Consider the following 16,100-nt stretch of genomic DNA (forward strand, 5'->3'; position numbering starts at 1 on the left):
AACCACCGTTTGTTGTTCTGTGGAAATTCACTGTTTGGCCTCGACTTTTCTCCAGAACTGTTTTGCCAGCGCCTGTCCCAAAAAAAAAACAAAAAAGGGATGCAGCGCTCGGGTGGTGGGATTATACTGGTGGGGGTTTAGTTGGTCACATGACCCCTTTTGAATCAAGCCAAAAACGTTGCCACCAGGCTACCTCGTGGATGTCTGCTAGTGGGGGGGGGGGGGGGGGGGGGGCAAGGTGCCGTGACCCATGCCCACACGTGGGCTCACACGCCTACACTGCGTTTGTTTAGTCAGCAGGCGCAACAGGTTTTTGGAGTTTTGTAAAAAGTGACAAAAGTGACTCTCGGGAGAAAATTTCCATCCATCCATCCATCCATTCATCCATCCATCCATCCATCCATCCATCCATCCATCCATCCATCTGTTCATCCATCCATCTGTTCATCCATCCATCCATCCATCCATCCATCCATCCATCCATCCATCCATCCATCCATCCATCCATCCATCCATCTGTTCATCCATCTATCCATCCATCCATCCATCCATCCATCCATCCATCCATCCATCCATCCATCCATCCATCCATCCATCCATCCATCCATCTGTTCATCCATCCATCCATCCATCCATCCATCTGTTCATCCATCCATCTGTTCATCCATCCATCCATCCATCCATCCATCCATCCATCTATCCATCCATCCATCCATCCATCCATCCATCCATCTATCCATCCATCCATCCATCCATCCATCCATCCATCCATCCATCTGTTCATCCATCCATCCATCCATCCATCCATCTGTTCATCCATCCATCTGTTCATCCATCCATCCATCCATCCATCCATCCATCCATCCATCCATCTATCCATCCATCCATCCATCCATCCATCCATCCATCCATCCATCTGTTCATCCATCCATCCATCCATCCATCCATCCATCTGTTCATCCATCCATCTGTTCATCCATCCATCCATCCATCCATCCATCCATCCATCTTATCAGTTATCTTCACGCTCTCTCCTGCGTTCTTGTCTGTCATCTCCAGGCCTCGAGTGTTGCACTCGTGATTTTGTCAATCCTATTGAGTGAGTCTTATGTTTGCAGACCCCCAACCCCCATCCACAAGGCTAATTAAAAAAAATAGAAATTCAAGGACAAAGGAGGGGCGTCTATTGTACCAAACAAGCAGCAAAGGAGAGGATCTGGTGCCACAAGGGCCACAGTTGTCAGGGATTAGAGCCCTGTCACAGCCGCGGATGGATTTATCCGCCCCCCCCCACAAGCAGAGCGTGTTAGCCAGCGGACACAGAGGGGTCAGTTTCTGGTTTACCTGTTGCTCTGCTATTTTTCTGTTTTCTGACTAAACCTGCTGGTCAAGACGTACACAATGCATTGTTCAGCGACAAGTTTCTGAGAAATGACGACAGGTCTGGGTTATAAAAGCAGAGCGGACAGGAGCCGGTTTTTGGCACACCTGAAAAATGATCGGGGGGGGGGGGGGGGGTCCTTGAAGGTGGGAAAAGAGATCATCACATGAGATCTTCACAACAAGAAGTTTGAGGTCTTTAAAGGCTTTTAGGGACATTTTCACCAAAGTTTTTACATCTTTCTTTTTTGGTAAACTTTTTCTTTTAGTAAAAAAAAGAGAAGAAAACCAAAGCCTGAAAATATAGATATTATGCAGGAAACATAGGAAACATAAAGAAAAAAACTGTGATGAACATAGAGGTAGATACAGTTTAAAAGGTAAAGTACTTTTAGTTTGATTTGATTTTTTCACTTGTATTTAAGTAGATTAGACATTAAAAAAAGCTACTCTTTTGGACTATTAAGAATTACTATTTTTATTTCTCTAACCATAGTCAAATATTTTGCTGTATTTATGTAGAAAATTTAAAATACATGCATACAGTAGCTGCTTCATTACATTTTGAATTCTGAATGCGAATGCATGAATATCTCATGCATTGGCTTCACAAAATCCAAGAATCCATATTAACTTTGAACAATTTTTCTAATTAGAAGGGGCTTTTATGTCATTTCCTTTTGGAAATCTCAGTTGTATTTAGGGCTTTAAGGTTTTTAATAGTTTTTTTTCTTTTTTTACCAGTATTACAAAAAATTTATTTTTAGTTGAAGCCATGAAAAATAATTTTGTGAATTTATTAACTAAATATGCAATTTTTCTTGTTGTATTCATGATTTTTTATCCATTAAAAATAATTATTGTGTTTTGATCTTAAAGACTGAAAACCCTTTAATCTCCAAGGTTTTTAATGTTTTTCGATAAATATAGGCAAGAATATCAATTCTGTGATTTGCTGCAGTATTTAGTTCCTACGACTTGCTGTCAACACACAAAATAAAATGACAAGAAAAATGTGACATTTATTTTTAAAAAAGGGGGGAGGAGGAGTTGCCACCTCCCCTGTTTTTTTTTCTTTTTTCTCCACATTCCTCTCTGTGCTGGGCCCTCCCCCTTTTCTAAAACAGATCTGATGGTGACAAATCTTCCAACCAAACTTCCTCTTCTCCCTTTCAACTGGAGTAATGGCCCGGTGAGCTGGATTCTCCCGGCCCTGACTCACATCCTCTGCGCCCATAATATTTATGTGGCCCATTCAGAAGCTGCCCTCATTAAAATGCTTCATGAATCACAGTGAGGGGGGAGACACCCCCACACCCCGGTCCCCCGCTCACCTTACCGCATACAGAGGATGGTATGAAGCCATATTTGTATCAAAAGAAAGAGTCACTTTGCGGCCTCCGGGTTGTCTTTTATGCAGATGACGTTGCGCTGTGGTGGGGGTGGCCGTGGCTGCGTGGGGGTCCTACGGAGAGAGCAGTTGTCACTCAATGCTTCATCCTTTGCTTTTAAGGCATTGTTGTTATCAGCCAGGCCAGGCCGGACTTATCTCAGAGGGAACTGTATGTGAGCAGAAACAATGGGCTTGATTGAGTGCATTCCCTCAAGGGTGTTGGGTTACATGAGCCTGCTCCCCTCATAGAGGATATCTGTCAGAAGGGACTTTGCCACTTCATTTTTATCACTTTTTTTCTTTTTTTGGGTGACATTAACATAGAAAAACAAAGGTTATAGCTTATCTTCTTGTTATCTGGTTCTGTGTGTTTAAAGGTTTCTTATTGTATATTTACTGATGTGTTACATGTGTATGAAAATGGCACTATAAATAAAGCTTTATCTGGTCTTTTTACACTATGAATGTATTAAAAACTTACTTTGTAGTAAAAACTCAACATTACCATATGAAAAATTCTCCACCGTACCCCCTGCTTGATTTTTCTTTTTTTTTTTTTTGGAAAAAAGCCCCAATAATGTAATTAGCTTAACAAAGAAAATGGAAATCCATGGAGGAGTATGGGTGAGATGCATCTATAATGACCTAAGAAGGACTCAGAAGTATTTTCACTCACACAAAAAAAAGAAGCAGTCGTCATCATTTGTGGGGTTAAGCAACTGAAAAAACAGGTTTTGGAGCTTGCATTAGAGCATGCATTGAATGTAAAGATCCAGAGGGCCTGCAGGTATCAGGAAGACTATGATACATTATCAGACCACCAGTGGATTCATAGCTGGGGGTCGGGATGGATTCACATATGCTAACAAAGCAGATGTCCACAGTCAGCAACACATTCCAGGCAGCCTATAAAACAAAGTGCCCCCCCCCCCACCACCACCAGTAGCGCCCCATCCCTGACTGTCTCCAGCAGCCACACTGAAACATTTCATAACCCTGGCAGACTCCTTTGTTTGGCCAAGGCGTGGACCTTAAAAAAAAGAAAGAAAACAAAATCCCAAAGTTTCCACCGCACCGGACGGGTTTCTGTCCAGCGTGCCCGGCTCCCGCTGAATTCAACAGCCAATGTTGTCCCTGCGCAGGCATTTATGATGTCACTGCAAACATAAGCTTTGTCCTCAGATGAAGGATCAGCCCGGGTTCGTGCCCTCATGGGGTCAAACAAACAGCAAATATGGACGGGCTGGTCGAGCACGCAGATCCTAAGGTTGAGTGGATATCATGGTGAGCTTGACTTACTAAGATGGAGCTTCCTTTTTCATTTCAGTTTTTTAAATAAAGCAAAGTCATCCCAACACCCCCCCCCCCCCCCCAACACACACACAAAAAGAAACAACTTTTAAAGTCACAAAACTTTCTAACTCCTGCAAGATCTGCAAGAATGAATGCAGCAGCAGCATCTGTGCATTACAGCAATTTGAAAGCAGGTAAGGTAAACACAGACTTGCATGTGTGTGCGCACACACACACACACAGTCACCACAATGGCTTGTATGTGTAAAGATCAGATTTCCAGCCTGTTTGTTTTTTTAGGATAAGGCATGTGTGAACAAAGAAAACATTTTGCTTGCTCATAGCCATCTGCTCAAACCTGAGGAATCTCAAAAATTGTCAAATGGACTCTTTGTTTGCACCTCCTCCAAACAAAGGAGTGGAAAAAACAGCAGCTTCTTTTGAAATGCTGCTCTTTTTTTAAGCACTAAAATGCCCCTTTTTTTCACTGGATCAGGATTTCTACAGAAAACCTGAAAATCCAGTTTAAAGCCCTTAAATTCGCCTTTTGCCCAACCTTCAACGTCAAAGATTTAAAAAGTTACACAGCGTTTAAGTAGCTTTTTTGAGCCAAGGCACGCTTTATCTTTGACAAAAATCCCGCGGCACACCAGCATCCTAAAAATTAAAAAAGGAGAAACTCCATAGTATGTATTGATGTACAGCCCCTCTGCTATCTAAAGTGCATTTTTGTGTTAATTGTGGCAGAAAAAGCTGGAAGTTGCAGCTTTTTTTTCTAATAGATGTAATAAAAGTTAAGTTGGTTTTCAGTAATAACTAATATATTTGTAGATTTACCCTGGTAGTTGTTTTTTCCCTTCAGTTTATTAACATTTACTTTTATGTAACCTCACAAAAAAACAAATGTATTCTTTCTAAAAAGTGATTTATTCATTTTATATTTATTTCTATGTCAGTGCAAAACCAACTTTTTTTTTAACAATTATATGATCACAATATGTTTGATAAAATTTACACAAAAAACTAACATTATATTAATGTTTTCTGTAGCTACACAAAAAGTGAATATGTTGAAGTTTTATTAGCTTTCCTCGTCTTAATCAAAAATAAAGTCTTTGGGAAAAAAAAGTTGTATTTCTTTTTAGACGATTAAATTGTTTCAATTTAGTTTAATTGCGTCTGTTGGCCACTTCACCTTAATCCTGGTTCTTAAATGTTGTTATTACTTCTATTTAAGCTCAACTTTTCAATTTTTCAAAAGTGACTGAAGTCTGAAACTGAATTTGTTCTTCAATCCAGACATTCTCAGAAAAGTGTTTCAGTTAGAAAGATGACATGGACCAAACTCTGGGATGTTTGGCTGTTAATAAACACAAACATTGAAGGAGAACTGAACTGTTGACCTCTGATTTCATCAAGAAGATTTAAAAACATTTGATGTGTGTTCGTTGTGGTTTCAAGACGTTTTACAGGGAAGACTCATTGTATCGCAGAAATGCTGTCACTTTAACAAAATGCATCATGGGAGATGTAGTACAAAACTGTCGGCGAGGCCAGAAAGACTCGCTTCTCTGAGCTTCATTGTTTTGTTCACTTGTTCCACGGTCTGACACTGGATTCTGTGGAAAGCTACACCGCGACGAGCTTTAGCTGGTATTTATGTTAGAACTGAGAGACTTTATGAGCAGAATCGGAACAAGGAAATGAAGACTTTAATCACTTCTGATTGGTCAGACTGATGACGTGTGATTAAGCCTCCAAGAATGATTGGTGGAGACAGTTAAAGGGGCGGGGCTATTCCGAAAACAGAGCTGAAGATGCGGCTATATTACGGTACTGTCATTCTTATCCAAATGTCTTTAATAAAATCAAATAAACACAAAGAAAAAAGTATTTTACAATTTTTCATATTCCTAACTACTCTGTGTTTTATCAGGGCCTGTTTGGATGAACACAGAGCTGATATCCTGGAGATGGAAAATGTTGTTAGATCAGTGAAAATGGGTAATTTCCCAAGGCACACCTGACCATCTCCCACACACACTAGTGCTCCGCGGCACACTGATATAGAAAACACTGATATAGAATAAAGGAAATCAACAAGAAAAAATATTTATTTCTCTCCTTCCATAAGTGGACGATGCTCCTACATAAACTGAACAGCAGGTGGCGGTGTGCACTCTCCTCTGCTTTTTTTATCCACGATCCTTTAACCCGTTTAACATTGGAGCGTTAGCTAACGTAACCTTTCAACCGTTTACGCATACAGAATAGTACAGCAGCTGTGTCCCTAGCGTTATGTTAGTAATGTGCGGCTATACATATACTATACTATACTATACTATACTATACTATACTATACTATACTATACTATACTATACTATACTATAGCTGATATAAGAAGGTCCTTTTCTCCCCCTCAGAATCAGCTGATTCACGGTATTGGCATGAACGGTCGAAGGGTTCTGTTATCAAACAGCGTTTTGATTTTTAGCAGACTTTTGCCGTTAATGAAGGTTTTTCCACTCGTCTCTGCAGTTTGTTCATGCTGAGTTTTGAAATGGCACCGTTTGGAGAACGTTCGATGTGGGATGGCATGTGACTGACATCCCATAGATGGATCACGAATGAACCACGTTAAAACCACAGAAGGAGTAGGAATAAACCGAATAAGGAAGACGTGAATCAACGTAAAACGTGACGATCATGCTGTCATATACAGTCTGTTAGTGATTAGTGCGTCAATGATGTTATCTTAACGCGATACATCGTGAAAAGTCTGTTAGACATACGTAGAACGGTCATGAAAAAAGCTACAAATTAGTGAATGCATCTCACAAAAATCACACACAGTTGTACAAGAATTACGTAATAATAGTGTAAAACTATGTTAAATATGCATAAACGGCATAAAAAACCAAAACTGAATTCACATGAAGACCTGCCAGTCGAAACCCTCGACAGACATCTGAGCACATCGACGAATGACGAACGCAAGAAACACGTATGAATGACGTGTATCACACGTTTTACAAAAGACACAATGCGTAAAACGTACACAGTGGCTGTGGGACACGGCCTTTACTTATATGAGTCCATGGGAGCCTAATTCTAAAAGAAAACCCACCAAATGTTTGATTTGTTAACAGAAATATTTATCAGAAAAGTTTCAGTTTCCAAAATTTTGTTAAGAAAAGGTTTTGCTGTCTTAGTGTAATTTTTTTCTGTCAAAACTAGCGTTTATTTTTCCTCTTTTCACTTTTATTTTTTTCCAAAAGTGTGAGGGTTTCTGTGTTTTCTCACTCAGCTTTCCAAAATAAAATAAGCACAAATAACTTAAATTTATATTTAAGGCCTGATAAATCTGATGACTGCTCCTTTTTACTCTCTACAGTCTGATGGTAAACATTAATTTTGGTTTGTTGTCATTTTTGAACTGTGAAAAAGCTTCATGATGGTTTGATCTGCATTCGCTTTGCGTCAGCTGGGACCATTTCAGGCGGATGAAAAGGCCGCCGTCCTGCTGGGCAGATCTGTGAGAGCTGGAAACACAAAATGCTGACACGGGAAAACAAACAAACAAACAAAACAAAACAAAAACCAAAAAACAGATAGCAACAATAGCCAGCATTAAAATTAACAGCAGGAACAAATCCTGCATCCCACCGTCATCACACCGAACACGACCTACACAATCCAGGGATTGTTCTGGCATCAACAGGCCGAAGAAAACAGAAAATAGCAAACATCCCATTTGTTTGGGGTTAGTGGCACGCGGGAAACAATGGCCGAACGTTTCATTGTTTCTGAAGCACAAAAGCTGATGGCTGCTTGTTTGCATTCACCGCTTCAGCCTCTACGCTAAAGAGCAAAAGCGGCGCCGCTGAGGGGACGAAGACACTGCAGCGTCCTGCTGTCCACCCCTACAGGTTTGATGACTGGAGTCAAAAATTGATCCATCTTTTACCCCCCCCCCCCCCCCCCCCAAGGATCAGCTGTAAACTCTTAAAAAAAACACATACCAAAGACTTCCTCCAAACTAATCAAGAAACAATCTTAACAAAGACAAATGGTTGTGTTGCTCTACTTGTATCACAAAGTGAAAGGGGCTAAACAAGGTGGAGGCAAAAAAGAGGCCTGCAGAGGAAAAACCAACACGTGTCAACGCGCCGCCGATTCATTTCTCACGGCATCCGATGCCATTTGCTATGTGACACAAAGGTCAAAGCTACAAATTAGTGTAAGCATCACACAAAACTCACCCACAATTGTGTAAGAGTTACGTAATAATTGAGTAGAAACTACGTTAAATTTGCATAAACAGCAAACATTTTCAACAGCTCAAGACAGAATTCATGTAAAGACCCGTTGGCTGAAACCCTCAACGGACATCTGAGCACATCGACGGATGAAGAACGCAAGAAACACGTATGATTGACGTGTATCACACGTTTTACAAAAAATGTAGAATGTAGGAAGTGGCTGTGCGACACGGACGTTCAGCGGCTGGACGATCGCAGAAATCCGGACCAAAAAGAATCTGTTCTAGTTGTCCCTAACAAGAACCGCGTTCTCCTTCAGGATCGAGTCCGGAATTTTCCAGGATTTCTCTCAAGAAAAGGAAGGAAGGAGAGAAGGAGAGAAGGAAGGAAGAAAGGAGGAAAGTAAGGGAAAAAGGAAGAATGGAGGAAAGCTAGGGAGGAAGGAAGGAAGGAAGGAGGAAAGTAAGGGAAGAAGGAAGAATGGAGGAAAGCTAGGGAGGAAAGAAGGAAGGAAGGAAGAAAGTAAGGGAAGAAGGAAGAATGGAGGAAAGCTAGGGAGGAAGGAAGGAAGGAAGGAAGAAAGTAAGGGAAGAAGGAAGAATGGAGGAAAGCTAGGGAGGAAAGAAGGAAGGAGGGAAGTTAGGGAAGAAGGAAGAATGGAGGAAAGCTAGGGAGGAAAGAAGGAAGAAAGTAAGGGAAGAAGGAAGAATGGAGGAAAGCTAGGGAGGAAAGAAGGAAGGAGGAAAGTTAGGGAGGAAGGAGGGAAGTAAGGGAGCAAGGAAGAAAGTAAGGGAATAAGGAAGAATGGAGGAAAGTTAGGGAAAACGGAAGGAAGGAGGAAAGTAAGGGAAGAAGGAAGAATGGAGGAAAGCTAGGGAGGAAAGAAGGAAGTTAGGGAAGAAGGAAGGAAAAAGGGAAGTTAGGGAGGAAGGAAGGAAGGAGGGAAGTTAGGGAGGAAGGAAGGGTCGTACAGTAGAGTCCGGCTACATTTCTCCAGATTCTGGTTGTGTCTAAATTCCCTCACTTTTCACCACTTAAGGCACTTTTTAGGGCGTTTGTCTTGTTTTTACAATTCCAAAATCCGGCGCCCTGTAAATTTCCCAGAAGTCTCTGCAAAACACTAGTGTAATTTAATGCTAACTAATTAGGCAAACATAGACCACAATGCATTGCATTTGAACAATTTGTCATTTGAAGATGCATTTTTTATAAAGTCAGTGGATTCATGAAAAGTCTTGATAAAATGTTTATATTTCTTGGGTCTTTACTTTGGGAAATCTGTGACATCATATTAGTGGTTTAAAGAAAATACTTAGCATTCAAATCCGGGGCACTAGACACCGCCTTTTAGATCAGCGGTCTCCAACCTTTTTCAGGCCAGACTGGTCTGTACCAGGCTGAATTCAGGCCCTATTTCTTTTTTTTAAGCCTCCACTTTCCCTAAAATTTTGGAGTAAGTCTCTCTTCAACTTCTGGAAAATCTCTTTTACGAACAAATACAAACAAATGAGTCAGTAAGACTGGTATCTTATAAAGATATGAATCCACCTTTATCGGCAGCATCCTCGTAACATTACATAGTCGGTTGCTGAATATTCTGCTTTATTATTATTATGGTCTGTCATATTAAAACTAATTTGGAGTAAAGACTCCTGGTTTTTTCTTTAATGCTTTTATTTTGAAGTTGAAGGCTCTTCTTCTGTTTCCTTGTTGGATCTTTTCTGCGAAAACAAACTTTCCAAACATGTTTTTTATTTTATTTTGCTAGCTTAGAGGTTTCAAGGTAGCGGTTGGTCCAGGCCTTTAAAAAGAATTAGCGGATGGATTTTCAAAACATTAATGAGCAACTTGATGTGTGACGAGAACCATGTGGAGAATCCGGCAGTTTTCAAAATAAAACTTAATAAAACAGGAAAAGTGTAGGTGTTGGTTTTATTTTTTTCTCTGCAGTACCAACTGTCCCACGGACCGGTACCGGTATCCAAGGTTTTAGGGTCTAGGAGCGGGGAGGGAATTCAGACACAGCCTAAACCATCAGGATTTCTCCTGAACTCGTAAAGAAAATAAAAGTTAAATCTGATAGAGATTTTTTTCTGCAGGAAAACCTCAAGTCTGATGTCTGGAGCTTGAAGGTAAGAGGAGAGGGCAGCGAGGGGGCGTGGCAGTGGAGGGGGCGGGATCTCAGGATTGTGGCCTGGAAGTATGTTAGATAATAGATCAAAGGGTTCCTCCAGAGGCCACTTCATGGTTTTCCTGCAGAGCCTCCATCTCTGCAAATAGATGATCTTCGGGGCCACCAAGCTAGAAAGGAGGAAGTATAAAAACCCAATTGTATCCCAGGGTGCTTTGCTCCCCAGATGCTCAGATTCTGGAGTCTGCACAGCTGTCAGAACACAAAAATGGACCCATTTGATGTTTGCATGAAACAAACCAATTCCACTTAAAGATGCTGCAACAAGACAAAACAACCTCTAAAGCATTTTTGACGCGTTTCTCCCTGGAGGTCGAGGACAGCAGACCGCTGCTGCCGATATTGTGGGTGTTCCTGCTGCGCCTGAGTGTGCCTCAGCGCCAGGCGAAGAGGATAAGGGATCAATGCGAAGCGTTGGAAAGGAGGCTCCTATTCAGGTGCAGCAGACTTAAGTGCGTTGGAACAAAAGGCGGCGAGGCAGAACAGGCACTTTATCGGAAAATCTATAGCGAGACAAACTCAGCTTTTAAAGAACGAAGGTCTTGATATGACACTCGATTGATGTCTTCTTCCAAACATCCAGAGATGATTTCAAAACAAATCCATTAACAGCAGAAGCAGATGAACCCCGTCGCTCTGCTGCCATCTAGTGGACAAACTGGAAAACTGCAGCGGCTTTTTCATTTGACGCTTGATTGATTTTTGCTGAAAATATAACATTTGCTGTAAACGTGATCAAAATGTCTTAACATAAATGAATTACCTACTTGATGTAAAAATTGTTGATGGCTTATGAATTTGTAAAAAAATAACATGTAAGTATGAAAAAGCATTTTTTCTTAATGAACATATTTTATAAAATGAAGGAAAATGTTTTCTTCGTAGCCTCCAGTTCTTTAGAATTAAGTAAATATAACCTTTGACAACTGTGAGCAGAGTGTCCTCTGCAGAAAGGGTCATGTCCTCTGCAGAAAGGGGCGTGTCCCGCTCACTGCTGCAGTCCGTCCAGCGTGTGGGAATCTGTGTAGAGTGCGTTGGTCCACGGCGCCCTGCTGCAGCTGACCGGACACGATCAGCGGCAGGCCGTGGATCAGAACGTTCTGGCCTCCGAGGCCCGGCACCAGGACGGAGGCCTCCTGGCACGCTAAGGCACTGTCCTCCACCTTTGCCGCCGCCATGGAGACGGGCAAAGCTGCTGCCGTCACTAAAGCTGAGCTCCCCTCCGTCACCACTGTGACCTCCGTCCCCCCGCCCTGGATGAGGGAGCTGAGGCCGTCCAGCTCGGGGCAGGCGGTGATAAACGTCTGGGCGCCGTTGGGGTCGTGGGGGCTGATGGCGGTCTGCAGCAGAGCCTGGTGGAGGGGGTTGCTGCTGTCCTCGGGGCTCAGGTGGGTCAGGAGGACTGTGTGGGGTTCGCCGGCGGTTTGGGGCGACCCGAGGCTTTGTAGGGGTGTCAGCAGGTTGACCTGGTGGATAACGGAGTTGAGGACCATGTCCTGGTTCTCCGGGCTGAGCAGAACCATGCCTGGTTTGTTCTGAGCGTCCACGGCGGCGGGGATGGAGGCGTCCTGTGGAGCCACGAGGATTTTAAGCTGCGCGTTTGTGAAAGGCGCCACCACGCCGGTCTGGATGGGGAGCTGGGTGTCGTGTGGCACGGCGACAGGAAGCAGGCTGGCTGGATCTGCGGCGAGCGGCGTGCTTTGGTTGTCTCGGTGCTGCTTCTTGTGGCTGCGCAGCGAGTCCTCCCTCACAAACGACGCATCGCATAGGTCACAGCAGTAAGCCCGGGCCGCTTCCAGCTTGGCCCGATACCTGGAGCTGACGGGCTTGGGAGGGTCGGCGGCTGTGCCTTTAACCCCGCTTCTGCTGGCTGTCTTCCCGCCGCCGCCGCCGTTGTCCGGCGCCTCCGAGTGACACTTCTTCTTATGGATGGCGAGGTTGCTGAGCTGCTTGGAGGAGAAGCCGCAGAAGTGGCATTTGAAGGGGCGATCCTCTGAATGGATGCGCTCGTGGACTTTGAGCGCCCCCTTGCTGGAGCAGGAGTAAGTGCACTTGGAGCACTGCAGCGGCTGCGCCGGCCGGTGCTGCCGGGAGTGCTGCCGCAGCACCGCCTTGCCGGCGCATTTGAAGTCGCACAGCGCGCACTGAAGGGAGTCCTCGCTGCTGTGGCGGATCTGGACGTGCGACTTCAGGTTGCCCTTCATGGTGCAGCGGTACTCGCAGAAGTCGCACTTGAAGGGTTTCTCCCCCGAGTGGATCCGGACGTGCCTCTTCAGGTCCGAGTTGATCTTGAACTTGGCGTCGCACTGCTGACACTGGAACGGCGCGTCGCCTAAGAAAGGACAGGAAAAGTCAGATGATTCTCCTGAGAGGCGCGTTGGCGAGCGGCTCTTTCCCCCGCCACGCCGGCGGTTACCGGTGTGGGAGCGGAGGTGGACGGTGAGCTGGCTGGAGTTGCGGCTGGCGTACGGGCAGATCTGGCACTTGAACGGCCGCTCGTCGTAGTGGATGCGCAGGTGCTTCTTCAGGCTGCTGCTGTCCGCCGCCGCGTACGGACAGAGCTTGCACTTGTGCGGCCGCTCCCCCGTGTGCGAGCGGCTGTGCATGTTGAGCTTGTCCCGCCGGCTGAAGCGCTTGTGGCACAGCTCGCACTCAAACGGCTTCTCGCCTGATGACAGGAAGAACACAAACGAGAGCCTTTATGCTGTCTGGACAATCACTGGAACGGTAGAATGATTGGCTGGAATTTGACAGCAAAATTTGACAGATTAAAGTGACTGACATGTCTGAAACGCAACACCAAAGGGGACCAGAACCACCGTATCCGTCGGCATCTGTACCAACTTGGCTGTTGCTCCAAATCTTGATTTTGATTATTCTAACTAGAATGTGTTGTTATTAACAGTCTGTGGTAGTTTGGAGCGAATCTTCCATCCTTACAGGAACTGAAAATCCTTTAGCTCCTCCCTTCAATGTCCTCTGGGGACACCCGTCTGTCAAAAGGTCAGGAACTGAAGCAAACCTAGATCAACGGTCCATCCAGGACTCCAGTCCAGTTCTGGAGTCCCGGACACAGAAAAACTGCAGCTGTTCCTGTAAGCATCCATGCAGAGCTTCACTACAGAACCGTTCTGCTTTCCCAGGAGAACGCTGAGCTGCAGAAACATGTTCGCGTTCCCACAAATGTTGCATCTTTTCCATTAAATTCCTCCTTTTTTCTTGTTGTTAGCCGGGAAAGTGGGTAAAAATAAAAGGACAGGAGCTAGTACTTGTCAGAGCCTTCCCTTTCTAGGTCAGCCAGAGAGACCCAAAGACAGATGTGATGCCACAAACACTTCAAAAAGACACAGGAATGGACCCAAAGTCATTCACAACACAGGAGAACCTCCAAGATGGATCATCTACAGACTGAAACTCAGGCTGGATTCAGACTGGACACATCGTATATCATTTCCCTTGATAATCTGGAACAATTTTCAGTCTGAATACACCCAACTGAGACCACCTCCAAAGATGGGTGAGAGAGTGGACCAGGGTCCACTCTCTCACCCATCTTTGGAGGTGGTCTCAGTTCGTTTCCAATCAGACTGAGCTTCGGTTCGCTCAGATTCCTCAGTCTGAATTAGGGCTGCACGATATGAAGAAAACTCGCGATATGCGATATTAGTAATTAATACTGCGATAACGATATAATTTGCGGTATATAAACAATTAGCAAAACAACCAAAAATATTATTCCCATTCCATTACAACAGCTTAAAAATTATACTACAAATGACCCTTGTTGACATAGGAGGCGAACATACAACATAATAGGGCGCCATCCGATTAGTTAACAACGTGAAGGGGTCCATCTGATTGGTCAAATGCAGAAAGGGATTCTTTCAATCCATTAAACACTTCAAGCTGCCATGCAGATTTGCTGTCTTTTGCGATATGCATATTGCACAGCTTGATGTTGCGATAACGATAAATTTGCGGTATATTGTGCAGGCCTAGTCTGAATACAATCCGTGCTTGAAGTGGAACAACTGGACCAAAACGGTCACCCTAGCCTGGCATTATGGGATGTAAGCAGAGAAGGGAGGTTGCAACCATGACGACGAGACACAGCAACTCATTGAAATGTGGTCGGATGAATGCAGACTCACGAGAAGAACTTTTAACGTGATCCACATCGCTGCTCACCGTTTTCCCAACAATCTATACATCATAAACATGTATTAGCGTAACCACGGTAACCGTCTTGATACAGACATCCAGAATTGGTCAGTGAAAGAGGACGTTTCAATAAGTGAATTATCACGCCGTTGCTTTGACCCGCCCTTGTCATTCCAGGCCAATGACTGAAGACAACTTTAGTCACATGCCTGTTTTTACAAGCTTTGGTTCATAACAGAAATATCCGGTTGAAGGGAGTCTGAAAACAGAACAAACGCCTGGACTGGATCTGTCTGAATCCACCCTGATCCAGTTTCACCAAACACCACAAACTGGAGTTTATATCTCTATAGTACTTTGGTTTCTAATATTGACCTAAAAAGTTCTATTTCATTACATAAAGTCAATGAATGTTCCCAAACTGGGAAGAGTTCAGCTTTTTGTTTCCAAAAACTGCTTTTAAAGATTTGTCGGAACGGCGCATGCGCGAGATGAAAGCATCCCCTTACCGGTGTGTGTTTTGAGATGCCGCTCCATGTGCTTTTGGCCATACTGGGTCTTAAAGGTGCAACCTAGGGACAAATGTGGGAGGGGAAGGGGGTAAATTTAAACGTTATTCATATTTGGATTCATTAAAAAAAAAGAAAAAAGGACCGAGCCTGAAAAGCAGCAGGAGTGTCTCTTGGAAGCCGCGGCGGGTTTCAGTTTCCTCGCAGGTGCTTTCTGCGCTTTGCTCAGGATCTTTTTAGTCCCCCTCCGCACGCAGCTCTGGGGGGTGTCCTCCAGCACGAAGTCGCTGCCGGGATCTGGGAACAGACAGAAAAAGGAGGAGTGAACGCGGCTCCTGCAGGGAGACTGACTGAGCAGAACCGCGGCGGAGCCTCACCCGCCGGCTCCGGGGCGGGCGGGGAGCAGCCGCCCTGCTTGTGGGCCAGGAACGCCTCGAAGTTGTTGAACTGCTGCTTGCAGAAGCCGCAAATGTGGATGTCTGGACTGGCCTCCATCACCAAACACTGACCCGCGTCTGCTGGAGCCGACAAGGGGAAGCGCGGCGCGTCAGGAGCCAGTTTGGAAAAAACAAACCCCTGCAAACAAACAGACACTCACCTCTGAACTGTTTGCTAACTAACAGCAGCCGCTCCTTTGCTCACCCTTTTCGGTGAATTTAGCCATTTCTCAGCCCGTTTAGCTTCAAATCAACTCATTTTGTTGCTTTTTTTATTTTACATTTCCTTCTCTATGGCATTAAACTGAAATAAATACAGTAAACCACAAAATCACACATTTAAAGCTGTGATACTGAAGAAATACTGATCTCTACTGCAACGAAAATACAGAAGGATTTTACGACACAATCTTTCGGGTTGACGGCACACGTTTCTACGTTACGCCTCATGTTGCGTTTCTGACCATCCGAAA

The 16,100-nt window shown here is 44.2% G+C and overlaps 1 protein-coding gene across 3 annotated transcripts; it reads right to left on the reverse strand.

Moving 5' to 3' along the window:
• Window positions 1-10,243: 10,243 nt before the first annotated feature.
• Window positions 10,244-16,039, reverse strand: zfp64 (zinc finger protein 64 homolog (mouse)). 3 transcript variants are annotated; one of them, XM_004071025.5, is made up of 6 exons: window positions 15,789-16,039; window positions 15,568-15,705; window positions 15,341-15,487; window positions 15,191-15,253; window positions 12,937-13,188; window positions 10,244-12,852 (listed from the first exon to the last, which is right to left on the reverse strand). In XM_004071025.5, exons 2-6 carry the CDS (start codon window positions 15,683-15,685, stop codon window positions 11,477-11,479), a joined length of 1,956 nt encoding a protein of 651 aa, XP_004071073.1. In that variant the 5' UTR covers window positions 15,686-15,705; window positions 15,789-16,039; the 3' UTR covers window positions 10,244-11,476. The 3 variants fall into 3 exon arrangements, with proteins under 3 accessions (XP_004071073.1, XP_011475894.1, XP_023812670.1); XM_011477592.4 differs by having other exon boundaries at window positions 15,568-15,708; XM_023956902.2 differs by having other exon boundaries at window positions 15,568-15,766; window positions 15,833-16,034.
• Window positions 16,040-16,100: the final 61 nt, after the last annotated feature.

This window comes from Oryzias latipes, chromosome 7 (genome assembly GCF_053564925.1).
Source record: "Oryzias latipes strain Hd-rR chromosome 7, Olatipes_Hd-rR_3.1".
In the NCBI taxonomy this organism is placed as follows: domain Eukaryota; kingdom Metazoa; phylum Chordata; class Actinopteri; order Beloniformes; family Adrianichthyidae; genus Oryzias; species Oryzias latipes.

Bases quoted from the DNA above. Each gene is read 5' to 3' on its own strand.
- zfp64 (XM_004071025.5), bottom strand. From the start codon at position 15,685: ATGGAGGCCAGTCCAGACATCCACATTTGCGGCTTCTGCAAGCAGCAG. The intron at 13,189-15,190 runs GTAAGGGGATGC...TCCTGTCATCAG, and splicing joins GCATCTCAAAACACACACCG to GCGAGAAGCCGTTTGAGTGC. The intron at 12,853-12,936 runs GTAACCGCCGGC...GTCCTTTCTTAG, and splicing joins CCACCTCCGCTCCCACACCG to GCGACGCGCCGTTCCAGTGT.